The 22,106-nt window shown below is 46.1% G+C and overlaps 1 protein-coding gene across 1 annotated transcript in view; it reads right to left on the bottom strand.

Moving 5' to 3' along the window:
- SF3B3 (splicing factor 3b subunit 3) overlaps positions 1-22,106 on the bottom strand; it is a 307,537-nt gene that overhangs the window by 219,402 nt on the left and 66,029 nt on the right. Inside the window, exon 7 of the mRNA XM_033940443.1 lies at positions 14,775-14,912. Coding sequence (XP_033796334.1) covers positions 14,775-14,912 — 138 coding nt within the window. The remainder of the gene's footprint in view (positions 1-14,774; positions 14,913-22,106) is intronic.

Below are 22,106 nucleotides of genomic sequence, written 5' to 3'. Positions count from 1 at the left end.
TCTATCAGAAATAAATTTAGATAACTGCTGTGAATCATAAAATACATACCTATTCCCCCCAAATGTCAAAACGCATTTACAGGGATATCTTAGGACGAAGGTCGCCTCTAACTGTACAGCCTGAGGTCTCAATATTAAGAACTGTTTTCTTCTTCTCTGGGTTGAACGAGATACATCCAAATTATATTTGTCATAAATGGAACATCTCTATGCTTAAAAAACATTTTAAGCAGCCAATCCCTGTCTGAATCAATTGCAAACTGTACTATTAACGTAGCAGGAACCTGATTCTCAGTTTCCGACCTCTCTAGAAAATGTGTCAAATCCAAACTGTCAATAGATAAATTCTGCTGATTTGGATTTTGAGATTTAACTCTCGTTGGAAGGTAATATATTTTTGTGAGAGGTGGGTACGAAGTTTCTGGTACCTTCAAAATTTCTGACAAATATTTTTTAAACATAACTAGGGCAGTTGTTGTTTGTACTTTTGGAAAATTAATAATTCGGAGATTACTTCTCCTAACAGAATTTTCCAACATTTCTTGTTTAAAGTGCAAACTAGCACTGTCCTTAACCCAAGTCAGGGCTTGTACTTCCAAAGTTTTTACTTTAGTCTCAATGTCACTTGTTTTATTCTACAGACTTGTTACTTTATTTTTGAGTTCCAAATTTTCTGATAGAACGGTAGTACAGCGCAGAGATAATTGTTGAATTTGAATTCCCAGTGAAGTTTGCATATTAGATATGGCCTCCCATATGGATTCCATCGTAATTACCTTAGGCCTTTACAAGGGAACAATCTCAGTTTCAAGTGTCCCTGCTATGCCCATCGAACCAGAGACCACTTCAGTTACCAAAAGATTTTCTTGGGCTACCGAAATACCTGCAGCCTCCTAGTTGCTTGAAGAATCTCCTTGGGCTTGCTGAGATCTCTCCACTGCTTGCTGTGATCTTGAAAGCTCCTCCTTCCTCCTTCCAGGGTCAGTCCTCCCACTCTGAGAGGACAGCAAGAGGGCATCTCGAGCTGGCGAGTCGACAAACGACTCCTCCGTCGCAGCGGGACAGCTAGGCAGTCTTCGCTCATCCGGAGAAAGGATGACAGCCTCAAAGGAGAGATCCCGCACCTCAGCCTGTGCGTTCTCTCCAGCCTTGGCACCCTGTGGCGTTCGTGAGCCGCGCTCCACGAAGACGTCCATCGGGCCCGATGGTGCCGCTGTCTCAACGGGAAACACCCAAAGTTTTGACTTCCTTTTCACCATAATTCACAAGGAACCCTCACCACAAGCATGAAGGCGTCTCCGCAGCTACTCCCAAGCCGCCATCTTGGGTAAGCTCCACCTCACTTACAGCATGCCTTTTGAGCGGGCTGTCGAAGCTTCCCCTTCCAGGGTCACAAACACCGTCGCACTGAGCAAAATCTGAGATTCCTCCACCCAACGGTCCTCCACTGGCTTAGCTCCTGGAGCTGGGGGAGGGTCAAGTCCAGATGGGCTGAGCAAAATCTCAGCCTCCAAGCTGAGCGACTCCTGAAGCTCAGCAGCAGTAACGCCCGACGCCAAAGGAACAGTGAAAGCTGTAATAACCGTCTGGTAGATGTCTCCGGCAGAGGTGGAGGAAAACTCCTCTGCCTATCTCTTCTTTGCGGCATGAAAAATAGGAAGTACTGAATTTACTCAAAAAAAGTTTACTGCCGCTTTCAGAGCATACACTCACGCACCCTGCTCAATCGCCATCTTGCCTCCACGATTGGAGATTTGATCATGGAAGGACGCTATTGCACTAAGGTGAGGTCTCACAGATGAAACAGAGATTCCTGATGAGAGATGAAGAAGACATTGAAGCAAAACAGAAATGGATCATTAGATGAATTGTAGCACCAGGCTGAAAAACGCTTCCACTTGTAAGCATGCTTTACGTGTAGATGACTTCCTGTAATGGAATAGAACTGCTTCAATTTCTGGTGTCAGATTCAGATTGGCATAGGGTCTCCGTTCAACATCCAAGCCGTTAATGAGAGTGAATGGAGGTTGGGATGTAATATTGACCCCGAATACTGGGATATAAGATCCGGATGAAGCGGTAATCGGATGAGTGGTTTGACTTGTAGTTGAATTAGTTTCGAGAACCATGGTTGACGTGGCCAGTGTGGTGCCACTAGAATGCACTGCGATCCTGGCAAATTTTGAACAGTACTTTCTAAATAAGAGGAAGAGGAGGGAATGTATACAGAAGGTGTTCTGACCAAGAGATACAAAGAGATAGATTTTTGGAATCCCAAAGGTCCAAGTTATGAGGAAGAAGATAGTTGGATGCAGTGACCACTCGTGAGGCAGAAGATGTCTGCTGAGGGAATCGGCTAGCTGGTTGTCTACTCCTGGTAGGTATATTGCACTTAGAAAAATGTTCTTTGACAATGCAAAATGCCAAATTCGAATTGCTTCCTGACACAGCAGATGTGAACCTGTTCCTCCTTGTTTATTCAGATAATACATGGTCACCTGATTGTCTGTCTGAACTTGCACAACTTTTTTGGCTAGTTGAGGTGAGAATGCTAGAAGAGCATGATATACTGCTCGAAGTTCCAGTCGACTGATATGGAAAATGCTCTCTTTCTGTGACCAGAGACCTTGAGTGCTGAATTGCGTGGTGTGTGCACCCCATCCTTTGTGAGACACATCTATGGTGATCGCGACTTCTGGCTTGGGTGCATGAAACAATATCCCTTGCAGATTGCTGAGCTGATACTACCACTGAAGGGATTTCCGAGTCTCATCTGTCACGGGAATAATATCTGAAAGTTGATGAAGATATTGGTTCCACTTGGATTTTAGATCCCACTAAAGAGGGCGCATGTGTAGGCGTGCATAGGGAACAGTGTGAACGGATGCTGCCATGTGGTCCAACAGACGTAAGAAATATTTTGTTGTTGCAAACTGTCTGGAATACAAGTCCTGAACTAGTTGGAAAATTATGATTTGACGAGGAATTGGAAGATAGGCCGACACCAGAGGGGTGTAAAGGAATGCTCCTATATATTCTAGTGATTGTGTCGGTTGTAGAATTGATTTTTTTGAAGTTGATTAGAAGGCCCAACGAATCCATAAGATGAATTGTTTTTGAGAGTGACAGTTTTACTGCTTGAGGGGAAGGTCAAACAGGTACAGAAATATGATGACATTTTGCTGTCTTAGGTGTGCTGCAACTACTGCCATGCACTTTGTAAATATCTGCGGTGCCGAAGAAAGACCAAAGGGCAGTACTTTGTATTGGAAGTGTTGATTGTTGCATATGAATCGTAGAAATTGGCAAAAAGTTGGGCAAATTGGAATATGGGCATAAGCGTCCTGGAGGTCTAGACAGACCATCCAATCGTTTCGGCATAGTTGAGGAAGAATGGTGAATAGCTTGTGCATCCTGAATTTTTATTTACAAATGTGCAGATTTAGGCCTCGGAGGTCTAGGATTGGTCTGAGACTGCCTTTCCTTTTTGGTATCAGGAAGTATCTGGAGTAAAATCCCCGATGTTGGTTTTGAGTGGGTACAGGCTCTATGCATTTTGCTTTTAGGAGGCTGGAAATTCCCTGTCTTAGCAGCATAAGCTGTTCTTGCAGCATCAGATAAACTCGTAATTTGCAAAATTTTGGGACTGATGACATTCGAAGCCTGTATCCTTTTTGAACAAAGAATAAGACCCATTAGTCTGTTGTGATTTGTGTCCACTGGCGAAGGAAGGAGGACAGATGACCTCCCACAGGTTCTGCCTGAGTTGAATTTGGGCCAGTATCAAAAACTTGGACCGGGTTTCTGTTGAGACGTTGAAGTTTGTTTTGATGTCTTCCTTTCTCTTGGCCTTTGCCTTGCATTCTATTCATACTGTTGTTTATTATATTTGTATTTCCCATAAGTGTAGCGTTGTTGGTTATATCTTCTGTATGTTCTGAAGGGTACTCTATTATAGCCATTTGCAGAATGTTTTTGCAAAAACAATTGCTGTTCTATGTTCCCTTGTGTTAGAGCTTGCAGAGTGATATCATTTTCTTTTATTTTGGAAAATATAGCTTCCACTTTTTCCCCAAAGAGCTCATCACAGATGCATGGCGCATTAGCTAATTTATCATGAGCATCTTCCCTGATATCAGATGCATGAAGTCAGGCCATATGTGTAGCCACAATAGAAATGGCAGCAGCTCTAGATGCAGTATCATAAGCATCAGAGGAGGTGCGAACAAGATATTTTGTGCACTTGTGAAGGTCTGAGAGAATTGATGATTGTTCTAACTGTTCAACTAATTCGAATAAGAATTGTGAGATATGAAACTGGTGGTTTGCAATACAGGATAGAAGCATAGCATTTTGGAAAACCTTTCTGGAGACAACATCCAGTAACTTATGATCCTTCCCAGAAGGAGCATTAGAAAAGTTACAGGTGCTTTTGGAACGCTTAAGCGCTGATTCCACAACTATTGAATGGTGATGAGATGGTTGAAGTTTATTGTGGTCTAACGTGGACTGGACTTTATATTTTGTATCAATTCATTTTCTCTTTGGTGGGGATGTAAGTGGCTCTTGCCAGATGGCTGTTTGTTGTTCCAGTAGATGTTCATGTATAGGCAGAGCAATTAACATCTTCAGAACTTCCAGATACTTCATTGCCTTGAGGTATTTGTTTTGAGGATCTGGCTCGTGAGAGGTGGGTAATGCCAGTTGTTTAGCTACCCTTTGTAAGAAGGAAGGATAGGAAATATCCTCCAGTGGATCTTGATTATTTGGTAGCAGGGGAGATGGATCAGAAAATACATTAGGAGGTGTTGCTTGCTTAGAAGAAGACTGTGCTGGTGACTCAGATGATGCAGAGGTGCTGATTTAGGCTGCTGAGATGACTGAGATGCCTGAACTAAATTTGGAGACTGAATACCATGATTCCAAAAATTTTCTCCATAATTCAGTGAAAATTGGATGAGGTTGAGGAGGTGTTAACCTCTTTGTAGTAAGTAAGGTGATAAGTGGAGTGCCACAGGGCTCCGTCCTGGGCCCGATCTTGTTCAACATCTATATAAGAGACTTGACAGAAGGGCTCCGAGGTAGAATAACATTGTTCGCCGATGATGCCAAACTGAGCAATGTAGTGAGCAAAAGCACAACAGACAAAAAAGCAATGACAGACGATATGGTGCATGACTTACTTCTGCTGGAACACTGGTCTAGGTCCTGGCAACTCAGTTTCAATGCTAAAAAATGCAAAGTCATGCACCTGGGAAGCCAAAATCCATGCAAGATCTACACCCTAAATGGCGAGATCCAGACAAGAACTGAAGCAGAAAGAGACTTGGGGGTGATTGTCAGGGAAGACATGAAGTCTGCAAACCAAGTGGAGCAAGCTTCATCCAAAGCAAGGCAAATCATAGGTTGCATACGCAGGAGTTTCGTCAGCCGTAAACCTGAAGTCATTATGCCACTGTATAGATCCATGGTGAGACCGCACCTGGAGTACTGTGTGCAATTCTGGAGGCCGCATTACCGCAAGGATGTACTGAGACTGGAATCGGTCCACCAGGATGGTCTCGGGACTCAGGGAGCTCCCGTACGAGGAGCGGTTGGGGAATTTGCAGCTCTACTCACTCGAGGAGAGTCGAGAGAGGGGAGATATGATCGAGACATTCAAATATCTCACGGGCCGCATCAAGGTGGAAGAAGACATTTTCTTCTTCAAGGGTCCCGCGGCAACAAGGGGGCATTCGTGGAAAATCAGGGGTGGGAAACTGCACAGTGACACTAGGAAGTTCTTCTTCACTGAAAGGGTGGTTGATCGCTGGAATAGTCTTCCACTTCAGGTTATTGAGGCCTCAAGTGTGGCGGATTTTAAGGCCAGATGGGATAGACATGTGGGATCTATCCGCAAAGATAGATAGGGAGGATCACTGGAGTGGGCAGACTTGATGGGCCGTGGCCCTTATCTGCCGTCTATTTCTATTTCTATGTAATTGAGGTTGAGATCGAGGAGGAGTTAATAAGGGGGATGACACCAAAGGGACTGAATGCGAAATTCCATAGCCTGAGAGATGTGGAAGGGATAATGATAAATGCTTCCTCTTCTGAGTGCATTTCTTTTTAGGAGGTAAGGCAACTGGTGTGGAATTCATTGAAGAGCTTTGACCTCTTGCAGTAGAAGAATCTCCCAATACAATGTGGCGGTGTCTGCTTCGGCTTGTGTGTGGATGCCCCTGATGTGGTGATTGATGTCTATGACGTCGGTGCTCCTCCTCCCGTGAATGTCAGTGCTCCTCCCATGAATGACGCCGGTGCTCCATCTGTGCCGTCTTCTGATGATGTCGATGACCTTCCCTTTAATGAGGACGATGCTCCACCTCTGCTGAATGGTGTCGATGTCAATCATAGGAAGAGTCTGATTCTGGCATCGTGAGCTGTGAAGTGCAATGCCTGTGGTGCCGTTCATGATCTTTATTTGAATCACACCTTTGCTGATTAACCGCCAGAGATCTGGCTGGTGAGTTTGGGTTTTGGAATTGCTCAGGCGCTGTAGGGATGGTCATGTTATAACCCGCTGAACCTGAGAGATGATAAGTAGAAGTCCTGGGGAGTGCAGAAGCAGGATCTTGCAAAAGTAGTTTCAATTTTATTTCTCTGGCTTTGCGAGACCGTTTAATTAAACTAACACATTGCTGACAAGAGTCAGAGTCGTGCAGAGAGCCAAGTCATTTTATACAGACTTGATGCAGGTCCATAATGGACATTTTTGCTGCACAAGTGGAGGTTTTAAACCTGGGCTTTTTTTCCATTGTAGAAATTTGTCAGAAATAAATTAACTGAATTAAATAAAATAGTGTTAAAAGAGACAAGGGCTTGTTGGCATCCAACTGTTGTGGCAGTTAAAAAAATAACTGATGGGATTCTGTTTCTATTAGCTACATTAGGGCAGGAGACTAATGCACAAGCTCAGAACCTTTTAAAGGTCAATCTGAGCTCTTTGACAAGGGCCAAATCGGCAACGTCAGCTGTGACGTCACCCACATGTGTGGCTGCTCTATCCTGCTTGTCCATGGAGAAAAGAGCATACCTCAGAGTTCTGGGATATGATCAAAAGTATTATCACCTCAATCAGAGCAAGGCCCTGCTTCTTCAAGTACAAAAGAAGAGATAAGAAAAACACTGGACTACGGATACCCAAAGTGATGGAGTGTCTGGGTGTCTTAAGAAGAAAGAGCAAAGATACTTACTTGTAGCAGGTGTTCTCCGAGGACAGAAGGCATATATTCTCACAAGTGGGTGAAGTCATTCATGGAACCTGGTACGGGCACTACCAAGTGGGCTTTAACAATTGCCATTCAGTTAATTCAGGGTTGGCTCCCTGTCTTGGTATAGAAATGCTTTTAAAGGTTTTCTGAACCTGATAGTGGTCACAAGATCTTAGTGTAAGTGGTAGTTGCAACATTTTGCTAATTAATATTGGATGGATAAGGTAACTTGCCTGGTAGACTTTATATTGTTGCATTTTGGGAATTTTAAGTGGAAAAGGTAGGGCTGGTCTCAGTTAGGGCACTGGTCTTTGACCTGGGGGCCGCCGTGTGAGCGGACTGCTGAGCGCGATGGACCACTAGTCTGACCCAGCAGAAGCAATTCTTATGTTCTTAATATCTGTTGGAATAGAGTGGCTAACTCTGTTAGGTAGGCAGGGGCATTCCCTCTTAGGATCTTAAAGGCAATTATCCCAAATTAAAACTCTATCCTCACAGTTATGGGCAGCCAATGCATTTTCATATAGTAGGGCTGTAAGTGTTCTGATTTCCATAATCTGTATAAGAGTTTTACTACTGTATTTTGAACTAATTGAAGATTCAATTGTAACATTTTAGAGTAGAGAACTAGAGTTACATTACAGTAGACTAGTCGAGGTAGGATTAGGGATTGCTCTAAGATTTGGAAGGCCTCCGTTTTGAAGTATTTTCTGATAGATCTTAGCTTGTTCATCAAAAGAAAAGATTGTTTTATTATTATTATAAATGGCTTTTCATGGATAGGGGGTTATCAATTTCTACTCCCAAAATTTGGGATTGTAGTTCTAATGGAAAGTCTGTGTTGTCTATTATCATTCTCAGAGTGTAGTGTGGGTTAGTGAAAGGTCATAGACAAAGGATTTTGGTGGGTTGAAGTCCAATTTTCTATGGTGAAGACACATTTCTTGACTATGGTGAGGGTACTGACTAATGCAGTAAGGGCGGATGGCTTGGAATCACTACGGGTTAAGCTACCGGGAGGAACTGGAGCAGACATAAAATTGGGACTGTACTATCGCCCACCTGGACAATCGGTAGAAATCGACCAGGACCTGAAGGCTGAACTGAGGCAGGTATGCCACAGCGGAAGTGTGGTGGTGATGGGGGATTTCAACTACCCTGGGATAGACTGGAGTATCGGGTACTCAAACTGCACGAGGGAGACCAAATTCTTGGAGGCCACGAGGAACTGTTTCATGGAAAAGCTGGTCATGGAACCAACACAGGGAGATGCCACTCTTGATCTAATCTTCAACGGACTAGGGGAACCCGCAAAAGAGGTGGCGGCACTAGCCCCACTAGGAAACAGCGATCACAACACAATCCAGTGCAGGCTAGAAATTGGATCATCAAAAGTGAAAAGAACCACAACGACAGCACTCAACTTCAAAAAAGGGAATTATGATGCCATGAGGAAAATGGTGGGAAAGAAACTCAATGGCAACGCAAGGAAGATAGAGTCCATAGAAAAAGCCTGAACCCTACTCAAGGGCACGGTGCACGAAGCACAGAACCTGTGCGTCCCCAAGTTCAGGAAAGGGTGCAAAAAAATAGAACAAAAAAACCCAGGGTGGATAACAAATGCAGTGAAAAAGGCGATTAGTGACAAGAAAGCATCATTCAATAAATGGAAAAAGGACCAAACAAAGGACAACCAAAAGGAGCACAAAGAACACCAGAGGGAGTGTCACCGAGTGGTAAGGAAAACAAAAAGAGAATATGAAGAGAGACTGGCGGGGGAGGCAACAAACTTCAAATCATTCTTCAGGTACGTTAAGGGGAAGCAACCAGCAAGGGAGGAAGTGGGACCTTTGGATGATGGAGACAGAAAGGGAGTAGTAAAAGAGGAAAAAGAGATAGCTGACAAGTTAAATGAGTTCTTCACGTCAGTCTTCACGAGGGAGGACACAACCAACATTCCAGAACCCAAAGAAATCGTAAATGGAGATCAGGATGATAAACTGGTCCAACTAGAAGTGAGCCGAGTGGATGTCCTCAGGCAGATAGACAGGCTAAAGAGCGACAAATCGCCAGGTCTGGACGGCATTCACCCAAGGGTACTCAAGGAACTAAAGAACGAAATAGCAGAGCCACTTCGACAAATATGCAACCTATCCTTAAAAACTGGAGAGGTTCCGGAGGACTGGAAAATAGCAAATGTCATGCCCATCTTCAAGAAGGGTTCAAGGGGTGACCCAGGAAACTACACCGATGAGCTTGATCTCGGTCCCGGGAAAGATGATGGTAGCGCTGATTAAGGACAGCATCTGTGAGCACATCGAAAACAATGGGCAGCTAAAGTCAAGTCAGCATGGCTTCTGCAAGGGTAGGTCATGCCTCACAAACTTATTGTACTTCTTTGAGGGGGTAAACAGCCAGGTGGATAAAGGGGAATCCATAGACATCATTTACCTTGACTTTCAAAAAGCCTTCGACAAGGTACCACACGAAAGACTGCTTAAGAAGCTATGGAACTACGGGGTGCAAGGGGAGGTCCACCGATGGATCAAAAACTGGCTGGCAGACAGGAAACAGAGGGTTGGAGTAAAGGGCCATTACTCAGACTGGCAATGGGTCACGAGCGGAGTTCCGCAGGGGTCGATACTGGGACCGCTCCTGTTCAATATATTTATTAACAACCTGGAGGCAGGAACAAAATGTGAGGTCATTAAATTTGCGGATGACGCCAAACTATACAGCAGGGTTAAAACCACGGAAGACTGTGAAGATCTCCAAAAGGATCTGACGACACTGGAAGAGTGGGCCAAAAAGTGGCAAATGAGCTTCAACATCGGGAAATGCAAGGTCATGCATTTAGGGAAAAAGAACCCGATGTTCACTTACAAAATGGGGGGATCACCGCTAGGGTTAAGTAAACTGGAAAGAGACCTGGGAGTGATGGTGGACACAACATTGAAGGTGTCGGCGCAGTGCGCCACAGCCTCAAGAAAAGCAAACAAAATGTTGGGTATCATTAAGAAGGGTATCACAACCAGGATGAAGGAAGTCATCCTGCCACTGTATCGTGCAATGGTGCGCCCGCATCTGGAGTACTGTGTCCAGTACTGGTCGCCGCACCTCAAGAAGGACATGGCAGTACTTGAGGGAGTACAGAGAAGAGCAACTAAGCTAGTAAAGGGTATGGAAAACCTCTCATATACTGGCAGACTGAAAAAGCTGGGGCTGTTCTCCCTGGAGAAGCGGAGACTTAGAGAAGACATGATAGAAATCTTCAAGATCCTGAAGGGCATAGAAAAAGTAGACAGGGACAGATTTTTCAAATTATGGGGAACCACAAGTACAAGGGGGCACTCAGAGAAACTGAAAGGGGACAGGTTTAGAACAAACGCTAGGAAGTTCTTTTTTACCCAGAAGGTGGTGGATACATGGAACATGCTTCCGGAGGCTGTGATAGGCAGGAGCACGTTACAGGGCTTCAAAGAAGGTTTGGATAGGTTCCTAGAGGACAAAGGGATTGAGGGGTACAGATAGGAGTAGAGGTAGGTTATAGGGATAGGAGCAAGAGGTAGTTATAGAAATAGTCAGGGACCACTGCTCAGGCAATAGGCCTGATGGGCCGCTGTGGGAGCGGACCGCTGGGCGAAATGGACCTCTGGTCTGCCTCAGCGGAGGCAACTTCTTATGTTCTTATAGGTAGTATGATTGTTACGAGGTCCACATAGAAGAAATATTTTATTCATGCAAGAACTAGGTTGGCTCCTAAGGATAGCATTAGGAGGTTGAACACTGACAGTGAGAGTGGAGATCCTTGGGGGACCCTTCTGGGAGAGTGCCAGCTATGAGATATAGTCCACTATCCTTAATTACAGCATAGTGCTGAGTGATTAGGAAGCCTTGGAACCAGGAGAGGACTGGACCGCTGAATCCAAAATCATTGAAGATCTCAGACATTTGATTGAAGTCTACTAGGTCAAATTAATTGATTGTGCACTATATTTGTCTATTTTTCTATAGTTGTTACTGAGGTGACATTGCATATTTTAAAGTCATCTGTCTTGACATCTTTGAAAAACCTCCAAATATAAATAATATTTTCTCTACGTACAGTATGCTTCAGGTTTTTAAAAATTTTGTGGTTACCATTATGTATTAATACTATTATATTGTGTGTATATGAAAAATGGATGGAAGAAATTGAATTACAATTAGTATTATTATGGGGGTGGAGTCAGGTGCGGAGTTTGGGCGGGTTTGGGGCGGAGTTTGGCCAGGGGTACTTGATTGGTATTTGTTAGGCTTAGGGGTACTTAGCTTGAAAGGGTTGAGAAACACTATTCTAAACAAATATCTCTGTTCTGTGTTCATAGAAGAAAATCCTAGAGAAGGACTGCGATTGACTGGCAAAGTTACATGCGAGAATAGCATGGATACTGTGCCATTTACAGGGCTGTTTTTCATGGCTGGTACAAAAAGAGGTCCATTCAGTTAACGGGCAAGCAAGCCCAGTGCAGCACCAAGGGAAAGCACACAGAAACAGGCAGAGAAGCCATTTTGTCCCTAAACAGTAAAAACAGCAGGGGTTTTTTTCCTGATTGCAATCTGCAGTCTCACCAAAGGGGGAGGCAGAGAGAGTTCCTTGTTATTCCTATCCCACACATATATGTAGGCAGGACTCTCACCTATTTAAACCTGGCCCTGGGGGTAACAAAAAGGGCAGCAAGGAGAACAGCAGAGGAACCAGGCTCAAGGAGGAAGCAGCATCCCTGACACTACCCAGGAGCAGAGCAGAACCTAAGGTATTGCCTCCTAACAGCCACCAGCCTGAGAGAAAGCCAGATATGGAGATGTTAGATCTGAGTAAAGCTGAGGAATTATCTGATCTAGAGCTGACCGCTTCACAGAGTTTATGGAGGTGGGTGACATGCTTCCCTATGAAGAAGGGTTGGTAGAAGCCATGGAGCTAGCTTAAACCACTGGGCTTAGAAATGAAGATATTTTCTCCTGTGTGAATTGTTGCTTAAAGCTGTCCTTCCAAAGAGCCAAACCTGACTAGAGGCTTTGGCAGAAAGTTGTGTAACAGTCAACTAAGTGCCTGTAGCAGCCTTGTAAAACAGAGTTTTGTTTAGGAATAATTTTTGGTTTTTGAACCTTGAGTCTAATTTAATTGACTGTGCCAGTCAGTACTGTTTTGCTACTGGTAAAGGACCTATGAAGCTGGGAGTGAGTGTCCCAGAAAAACTGCCACAAGTTGGACTTTGTTTCTGTGTGTTTTTTTTCTTTTTGAATGGTTTATTGCTTCAAAGCAGCGGTCTCAAACTTAAATCCTTTCCAGGGCCACATTTTAGATTTGTAGGTACGTGGAAGGCCACAGAAAAAATAATTAATATCTTATTAAAGAAATGGCAACTTTGGCATGAGATAAAACTCTTTATATGAGGGTCATTTCATAAATAATGCACAGGTTGGCAACACTGGGGCGTGGGTGATGCATTTGCAGTAAACCTTGTTTCACTTTTACTTCAGTGCTTGAAGTGTGCTTAGGAGCTCTGTAGTGTACTTAGTGTGGCTGTGATAAGTATGGGAAATGGAGGCTGCAGATGTCTCAGGTACTGTGTCTGTTGACGATCAGAGGTAGTACATTAAGAATGAAACTCTATGTGGCAAAAACCCAACAGAAATCCACAGTGCGTTAAGTGAAGTTTGTAGTGTTAACAGTGGACCGTAGTACAGTTTCTCGGTGGGCAACTCGTTTTCAGAGTGGTCGTGTGAGCATAGATGATGATGTAAGACCAGGAAGACCGAAATCAACAACTGATGAACGATGTGTGAAACTCGTAGCTGATGCTCTTGAACAAGATCTTCGTGCAACATTTGAGGAACTTTCTGAAACCACAGATTCCACCGACATCAGTATACCGAATTCTGACAAATGATTTAAAAAAGAGAAAAATTTCTGCGTGATGGGTCCCCACTTCTTGACTGCTAAACAGCAGCAGAGACAATGCAACTGTGCTGAAACAAAGATTCGACGTTGAAGGTCAGGTATTCTTGAATTGCATTGTTGCTATTGATGAAATGTGGGTCAGAGACTTAGAACCAGAGCTAAAATCACAGTCCAACAAGTGGAGAGCTCCATTTTCCTCGCGACCAAAAAAATTTCAACGAGCTCAATCAAAAGTCAAAGAAATTATGATTTTTGCTTATGATCATTAAGGCATCATCAGCACAGACAAAGTTCCATGTGGAAGAAGTGTCACAACAGTGTATTATTGTGATTTTTTGCAAAAAAAATGTGCAGAAAAATGCACAAAACCATTTTTGTTCAGTTGCTCTTGGCTGAGTCACTCATTCTTCATGATAACGCTCACCCGCACACAGGGAAAGTCGTCATTGAAAAACTACGCAAATACAGCTGGGAGGTGTTACCTCATGCTCCCTACTGCCCAGACATGAGTCCACTAAACTTCGACCTTTTTCCAAAGTTGAAACAACCTATGAGTGGACATCATTTTGCATCTCTGGAAGAGCTTTCTTCCACCATTACCCATGCTATTCAGCAACTGAACAAAAACGGTGTCTTGGATAGAATAATGAAGGACTGTAAAAAAATACTTAGAAAAAAAAAAGAAAACCATGTAAATTTAAAAAAAAGTGTGCATTATTTATGAAATGACCCTTGTAGTTTATAAATCTTTCCTTAATTGCTTCTGATAATTTCAGCTATACACAGCTGAAAGCAGTGCAGCATTAAAAGAGTGAAGGAAAGATTTATCCTATATAATAAAATGGTAAGTGCGCATGCGCACTCTTACCCCGTGTTCCCTGATCCCTGATCTGTCGGGCTGTGGCAGGTAAGAGTACGCATGCACGCGTCTAAGGACTGGCAGCAGGTAACTGGCCGCGACTCCCCCCCCGCTGCCGACCCTACCCGGCACACCACTAACACGCCGTGACCCCCCCCCCCCGACACACCAGAAACCCACGTTGACTCTCCCACCGCTAGACGGCCGACAAACCTCGCAGCTCCAGCAGCGTCCAGGCACAGTAAACACGCTGCTTCGCGGTCTTGTACTGGCCTAATTTCCTCTGCCGCGTCCCTAATGATGTCATCAGAGACATAGCAGAGGAACAAAGTTAAGATGATCAGCTGCAGCAGGTTTACATGCTTACGTCACTGTTCAGGAAAAGGATCTAATTGTCATAATAGAGAATACGTTGAAACCCCTCAGCTCAATGTGCAGTGGCGTCGGCTGAGAAAGCAAACAGAAAGTTTGGAATTATCAGAAAGGAACGGAAAACAAAGATGAAAATGTTATAATTGCTTTATGGTATAGCCACATCTCGAGTACTGTGCAATTCTGGTCGCCATATCTCAAAAAAATCCATCACAGAAACAATGCAAGAAACTGAAAGCTTTTATTACATTGTTAAGGAGACAAAGCCGTCATTTTCAACAACAGTTTAAAGACAATATCAACCCCCTCTTATCTTACAACTTCCTACAAATTAATAAAAACTTACCATATCCTCATCAGTCTCCAAGGTGATTTTAAAGATGTCTCCTTGTTCAGTCTGGGCCAGAAAGAAGAACATGGACTTGGTCTTATGGGTAGCAGAGCACACAAACACCATTCCTCTTTCAGGGTCATCCAGATCATTCTGTCAGAAGGAGACAGACAAGCAAATGAATATAAAAAAAGGATGTGGTTTTACATCAATAGACAAATGATTTAAAAATCCTGCTGAACCAGAATGTACACAGGTAGGGCTACTCTCAGTTAGGGTGCTGGTCTTTGAACAGAGGGCCGCTACGTGAGCAGACTACTGGGTACAATGGACCACTGGTCTGACCCAGCAGCGGCAATTCTTATGTTCTTATCTCTAACCTCTGTTGCCTTCCACTCAACCAGTTCTAGACCCAGCCTGTCACTTTAGGACCCATCCTGAGGGCACTCAGTTTATTTATTAGACGTCTGCGAGGAACATTGTCAAAGGCTTTGCTAAAATCTAAACGCACCACATCTAGCGCACTCCCTCTATCCAATTCTCTAGTCACCCAGTTAAAGAAATTGATCAGATGCGTCTGACAAGACCTACCCTCTAGTGACTCCATGTTGCCTTTGATCCTGTAATCCACAGGATTCCAGAAATGTCACCATTCTCTGTTTTAAAAGCATTTCTATTAATTTGCCTACCACAGAAGTCAGACTTACCAGCCTGTAATTCTCCACTTCTTCCTTACTTCCACTTTTGTGGAAAGGGACTACATCTGCCCTTCTCCAGTCCTCCGGTACCACTCCCAACTCTAGAGACTCATTGAAAAGATCAGTCAGGGGAGGAGCTTAATCAATATGGCGACCTGAAGCTCTTGGGCTGAACGCAGGATGCCGTCGAGCCCAGCTTTTTCCTTCACTTACCATACCTATGGTGAAGCGTAAATCCAAGACCCGGGTCCATTCTTTGGGAACCCGGGCCACAGTCAGTATCTGGTCCGATGAACGCATTCGTCCAATGAGGACTCCAAGAGGAACCGGGAGGAAAGACCTCGGCGCGAGGTGGGGGGCATGTCGGAGAGCCCTGACACCTCTTTCAAGGCAACTACTACTCAACCTTCACTAGGGAGAGAGGTACGCTTGGTAACCTTCGCCACCAGGCAATCTACCTTTGGTGGGAGTAACTAGCTAGTTAAAAGTTGCAGTCATTGGATAAAGTGTCTCCGTGGCCACCCAAATAGACCCTTCGGGGACCTCCCAGTGATGTTAACATTTTAGTAATATCTTAAGGGAAAGCATGTGGTCTGAGCCTTAGTGCTGCTCACGAGCGTGCACTGGGTAGACGAGGTTTGTGGCGTCTCTATCTTTAATTCCTGGAGAGACTCTGTAATTATATCCAAAAGCGTTTAAGGCTTAAACAGCCTGCACACCGTCAGAATTGACATCGGAAAGAAGACTTCCTGTTGGCTTTAGCAGCAGCTGCAGGGCGGTAAGATAGCAGGGGACGGGGGAAAGGAAGGAGGGAGGCTTTTTTTTTTTTTTTCGCCTGTCCCTGGACCTTAATCGTGCCGGCCCTGCGTGTACCGGTAGAAATTTCCTGTGGATCGGCACCTGTCCACGGAGCAGCGGTTGAAGAACAGTGCACTAGAAAAGTGTTTTTCAACCTTTTTATACCCGTGGACCGGCAGAAATAAAATAATTATTTTGTGCACTGGCAAACTACTAAGACTGAAATTAAAAAAAACACATTTTTGCCCCGTCTCCACAAGCTCGGTCCCCGCAAACCATCTGATCCCATCCGCACAAGCCTCAGTTATGATTTTACATTGAACATATTCCAGTACTTCCCCTCTTTTCCTCATCTTAATCCAGCAGATACCTTCCATCACCCTACTCCCTCCATTCCTTATTCAGCATCTTCTCCTTGTCTCTCTATTCCTCCTTCACCATGTCAAGCATATCCCCTTTGTCTCCCTACTCCCTCTATCCATGTCCAACATCTTACTTTTGTCTTCATACTCCACCCTCCTGTTCAGCATTTTCCATGTCTCTCTGCCCCCTGCAAGGTCCAGCATCTGTCTTTGTGTCCCTATTCTTCCAACTCCCACCTAGTTCCAATAACTATCCTCCCCCAAGGGGATCCACCATCTCCCTTCTGAAACACCAATCCCTCCCCCCCCCCCCCCGGGTCTACCATCCCCTTCCCACAACATGTGGGAATCCAGCATCTCTTATTCCCTCCCTTTGCTGCTGGCCCCAGAGTGACTCCAGTGTCACAATGGCTGGTCTCACCATAACTGTTACTAAATTGGAAGCAGCCTAGTTCTTAACTCGCATCAGTTTACTTACAGTTCCCTTGCCCAGAACTCTGGAAGCAACTTGAAAGGCTTGTTCTTCATTCAGAGTTAAGCCCAATAATGCTGCTGTCTGCCTCCCCTGCTCGCTAGGACTTGCCTTAGACAAGCGCTGAACTGCAGTGGCGGGGAAGCCATCCATTCCACGGGCCTTAGAGATGTCTCTCTCGAACTCTATTGCTATCAGCCCTGCCTTCAATTGTGGTCCTGCTAAATCAGACGGCTAGAACGAAGACAGAAGCCATGGGACCTTTCTTCTTGCCTGCATTGCTATTCGCTATAAGTTCAGCCGGTCTCAATCCTGCCCCTCAAACACAGGAAGTCACTTCAGAGTGGGGGGGCGGGATCAGGATTGGCAGAGCCTATAGCGATGCAGGCAAGAGGAAAAGTACCGCAGCTTCTGTGTTTCTTTTTGCTGTCCGCAGCTGATCCTAACGCCAGCCCTGGAAGGGAAAGGGGAAGAGATGCCCGACAGGAAATTTAACCGTGTCGATCTCGCCAGCCCTCCGTGGACCGGCAGGAATTTTCTGCGGACCGGCAGTTGAAGAACAGTGCACTAGAACATAAAGCAATGTTACTTACCGTAACAGTTGTTATCCAGGGACAGCAGGCAGCTATTCTCACTAGTGGGTGATGTCATCCGACAGAGCCCCGATACGGACATCTTGCAAGCATGTCTTGCTTGAAGAAACTCAGAAGTTTCGAGATGCCCGCACCGCGCATGCGCCAGTGCCTTCCCGCCCGATATACCGGGCGTGTCTCCTCAGTTCAGGTAGCTAGCCTGAGAAGCCAACCCAGGGGAGGTGGGTGGGACGTGAGAATAGCTGCCTGCTGTCCCTGGATAACAACTGTTACGGTAAGTAACATTGCTTTATCCCAGGACAAGCAGGCAGGTATTCTCACTAGTGGGTGACCTCCAAGCTAACCCCAATGGGATGGTGGGAGAGTTGGCACTTAAGAGAACAAATTTTGTAACACTGTTTGGCCAAACTGTCCATCCCGTCTGGAGAAAGTATCCAGACAATAATGAGAGGTGAATGTATGAACCGAGGACCAAGTGGCAGCCTTACAAATCTCCTCAATCGGTGTCGATCTGAGGAAGGCAACAGAGGCTGCCATTGCTCTGACCTTATGGGCTGTGACCTTACAGGGAAGGGATAATCCAGCCTGGGCATAGCAGGAAGAGATACAAGCCGCCATCCAGTTGGAGATGGTGCACTTCGATACAGGTCGTCCCAACTTGTTTGGATCAAAGGAGACAAAAAGTTGAGGAGCAGTTCTGTGTGGCTTTGTGCGATCCAAGTAGAAAGCTAAAGCACGTTTACAGTCCAGAGTGTGTAAAACAGATTCTCCAGGGTGAGAATGAGGCTTTGGAAAGAACACTGGAAGCACGATGGATTGGTTGAGGTGAAATTCAGAGACCACTTTAGGCAAGAATTTTGGATGAGTACGAAGAACCACCTTGTCATGATGGAATACAGTGAACGGTGGATCCGCCACAAGGGCCTGAAGCTCACTGACCCTGCGAGCAGATGTGAGGGCCACCAGAAAAACCACCTTCCAGGTGAGATACTTAAGTGGAGCCTTGTTGAGAGGCTCAAACGGAGGCTTCATGAGATGAGACAGGACAACATTGAGATCCCAAACCACAGGAGGAGGTTTGATAGGAGGGTTGACATGAAAAAGTCCTTTCATAAACTTAGAAACCACAGGATGAGCAGACAAAGGTTTCCCCTGGAGAGGCTGATGAAAAGCCGCAATAGCACTCAGGTGGACTCGTATAGAGGTAGACTTGAGACCAGACTGAGACAGGTGTAGAAGATAGTCCAACACAGAAGATAGGGAAGCTCGTTGAGGCTCCGTGGCATTGGAAATACACCAGGAAGAAAATCTAGTCCATTTTTGGGAATAGCACTGTCGAGTAGCAGGCTTCCTGGAAGCCTCCAAGACCTCCCTCACTTCTTGAGAGAACTGGTGAGGAGTTACGTTGAAAGGAACCAAGCTGTCAGGTGGAGGGACTGCAGGTTGGGATGAAGTAGTGAACCTTGATGTTGAGTAAGAAGTGAAGGAAACACTGGAAGAAGTACTGGCTCCCTGCTGCTCAGTTGAAGTAGAAGGGAGTACCAAGGTTGTCTGGGCCACCGAGGAGCAATCAGAATCATGGTGGCATGGTCTGATCTCAACTTGACCAGAGTCTTTTGAATGAGAGGAAATGGAGGAAACGCATACAGGAAGCGATTCCCCCAATCCAGTAGAAAGGCATCTGCCTCGAGGCGATGAGGAGTGTAGATCCTTGAGCAAAACTGAGGCAGTTTGAAGTTGTGGGGGGCTGCAAAGAGGTCTATCCGAGGCGTTCCCCACTGTGCAAAGATCTGATGAAGGGGGTCGGAGTGGAGCGTCCATTCGTGAGGCTGGAGAAGACGACTCAATTTGTCTGCCAAGACGTTGTCCTTCCCCTGAATGTAGACAGCTTTGAGGAAGGCGTTGTGGCGAACAGCCCAATCCCAGACTCGAAGAGCTTCCTGGCAAAGAGGGGCCGAGCCCGTGTCCCCTTGTTTGTTGACATAATACATGGCGACCTGATTGTCTGTGCGAATAAGGACCACCATGTCGTGAAGCAGATGTTGAAAAGCTTGGAGAGCATTGAAAATGGCTCTGAGCTCCAGAAGATTGATTTGATGGAGTCGTTCCGCACTGGTCCAGAACCCCTGAGTGCGAAGACCATCCAGATGAGCCCCCCAGGCATAGTTCGAAGAATTGGTCGTGAGAACTTTCTGGTGGGGAGGAGAGTGAAACAGCAAACCTCTGGATAGATTCGAAGAGGTCATCCACCAGAGAAGAGACTGCCGTAGAGCAGGAGTGACCACAATGTGACGGGATAACGGGTCGGACACCTGAGTCCACTGAGATGCCAGGGTCCATTGAGGAATTCGGAGATGTAGTCTGGCAAAAGGCGTCACATGAACTGTAGATGCCATGTGGCCTAAGAGGACCATCATGTGTCTCGCTGAAATGGATTGGCGAGAAGACACCGACTGGCAGAGTAGAAGGAGAGCATCCATGCGTTGAGGAGGAAGGAATGCTCGAAGTTGAATGGTATCCAGGACCGCCCCGATAAAGGGGAGAGACTGGGTGGGCTGAAGATGTGACTTGGGAAAGTTGATCTCGAAGCCCAAGCTTTGCAGGAAACAAATGGTAGTCAAGGTCGCCGAAATGACCTCTGGAGCTGACGGGGCCTTGATGAGCCAGTCGTCGAGGTATGGAAACACCTGAAGACCCATGTTCTGGAGTGCAGCGGCCACCACCACCAGACACTTCGTAAAGACTCTGGGAGACGAGGAAAGGCCAAATGGAAGCACTCGATACTGCAGATGTAGATGTCCCACCCGAAATCTGAGGAACTTGCGGGAGGCCGGATGAATAGGGATGTGAGTGTAGGCCTCCTTGAGATCCAGAGAGCATAACCAATCGTTCTGCTCGAGGAGGGGGTAGAGAGAAGCAAGGGTCAGCATACGGAACCGCTCCTTGACCAAAAACTTGTTGAGGACTCGAAAGTCCAAAATGGGACGCAGATCGCCCGTCTTCTTCGGAACGAGGAAGTACCGGGAGTAAAACCCCTGGTTTTGCTGATCTAAAGGAACCGGCTCGACGGCCCGAAGCCGAAGCAGAGCCTGAGCCTCCTGAAGGAGAAGAGCGGTCTGCGTCAAGTTTGAAGGATACTCTCTTGGCGGGTGGTCCGGGGGGACCCGTTGGAAATGAAGAGAGTATCCTTCTCTTACGATGGTAAGGACCCAAAGGTCCGTGGTTATGGTCTCCCATCGATGACAAAAATGATGGAGACGACACCCAATGGGAAAAACGGGGGGAGACAGAACGAGGTCGGTTATGCTCCCTGGAAGAGAGTCAAAAAGGCTGAGTAGCCTTGGGTGCAGCCGGCATCTGAGGCTTCTGCTGAGGCTTCTGGGGAGGCTGTCTCTTCGCAGGTTGTCTCGCAGGAGGAGCTTGCCTCGGCTGATAACGCCGCTGGTAAATCAAAGGCGGCCTAGTGGGACGAGACTGTTGAGGCTTGGGTTTAGGCCGTAGGATAGACTGGAAGGACTTCTCATGATCCGAAAGCTTCTTAGTAACAGTCTCGATAGACTCATCGAACAGATCCGCCCCCGCACAAGGCACATTTGCAAGCCTGTCTTGGAGGTTCGGATCCATATCAATCGTACGAAGCCATGCCAGGCGACGCATGGCCACCGAACAGGCAGCAGCCCGTGCCGAGAGCTCGAAGGCATCGTAGGAGGATTGCATCAGCTGGAGGCGTAACTGGGAAAGGGTCGCCACCACCTCTTCAAACTCGAATCGAGCCTGAGCATTGATAAAAGGTATGAACTTGCGGAGCACCAGCAAGAAGAAGTCCAAGTATGAAGAGAAGAAGAAATTGTAATTGAGTACTCGAGTCGCCATCATAGAGTTCTGGTAGATACGTCTACCAAACTTATCCATCGTCCTTCCTTCTCGGCCCGGTGGTACTGAGGCGTAAACCTGGGAGGGGTGAGATCGTTTGAGGGAGGACTCGACCAGGAGGGACTGATGAGAGAGTTGCGCCCCCTCAAACCCTTTGTGGTGGACGATGCGGTATCGAGCATCCAACTTGCTGGGAACTGCAGGGATGGAATATGGTGTTTCAAAACAGCGCATGAAAGTCTGGTCAAGCAGTTTATGCAGAGGAAGCCGGAGCGACTCCGCCGGAGGGTGAGGCAAGTGCATGGTGTCCAGATACTCCTTGGAATATCGAGAACCAGTGTCCAAAGTTACATCCAAGTCATCCGCCATTTGTCAGAGGAAGGAGGAAAAGGACAGTTGGTCCGTCAGCGCCGGCCGGCGAGACGGACTAGAAGAAGTGGAAGCCTCCAGATCCAGAGAGAGCTGGGAGCAGCAAGGAGAATAGGAGGTAGATGGTTCCTCATACTCCGGTCCCTCAGGCGGGGATACATCCGACGAGGAGTATCCCATAC

The sequence above is a fragment of the Geotrypetes seraphini genome, chromosome 4 (assembly GCF_902459505.1).
Source record: "Geotrypetes seraphini chromosome 4, aGeoSer1.1, whole genome shotgun sequence".
Lineage (NCBI taxonomy): Eukaryota > Metazoa > Chordata > Amphibia > Gymnophiona > Dermophiidae > Geotrypetes > Geotrypetes seraphini.
The sequence above is the reverse complement of the archived record's forward strand: the minus strand, read 5'-3'. Positions and strand labels throughout refer to the sequence as shown.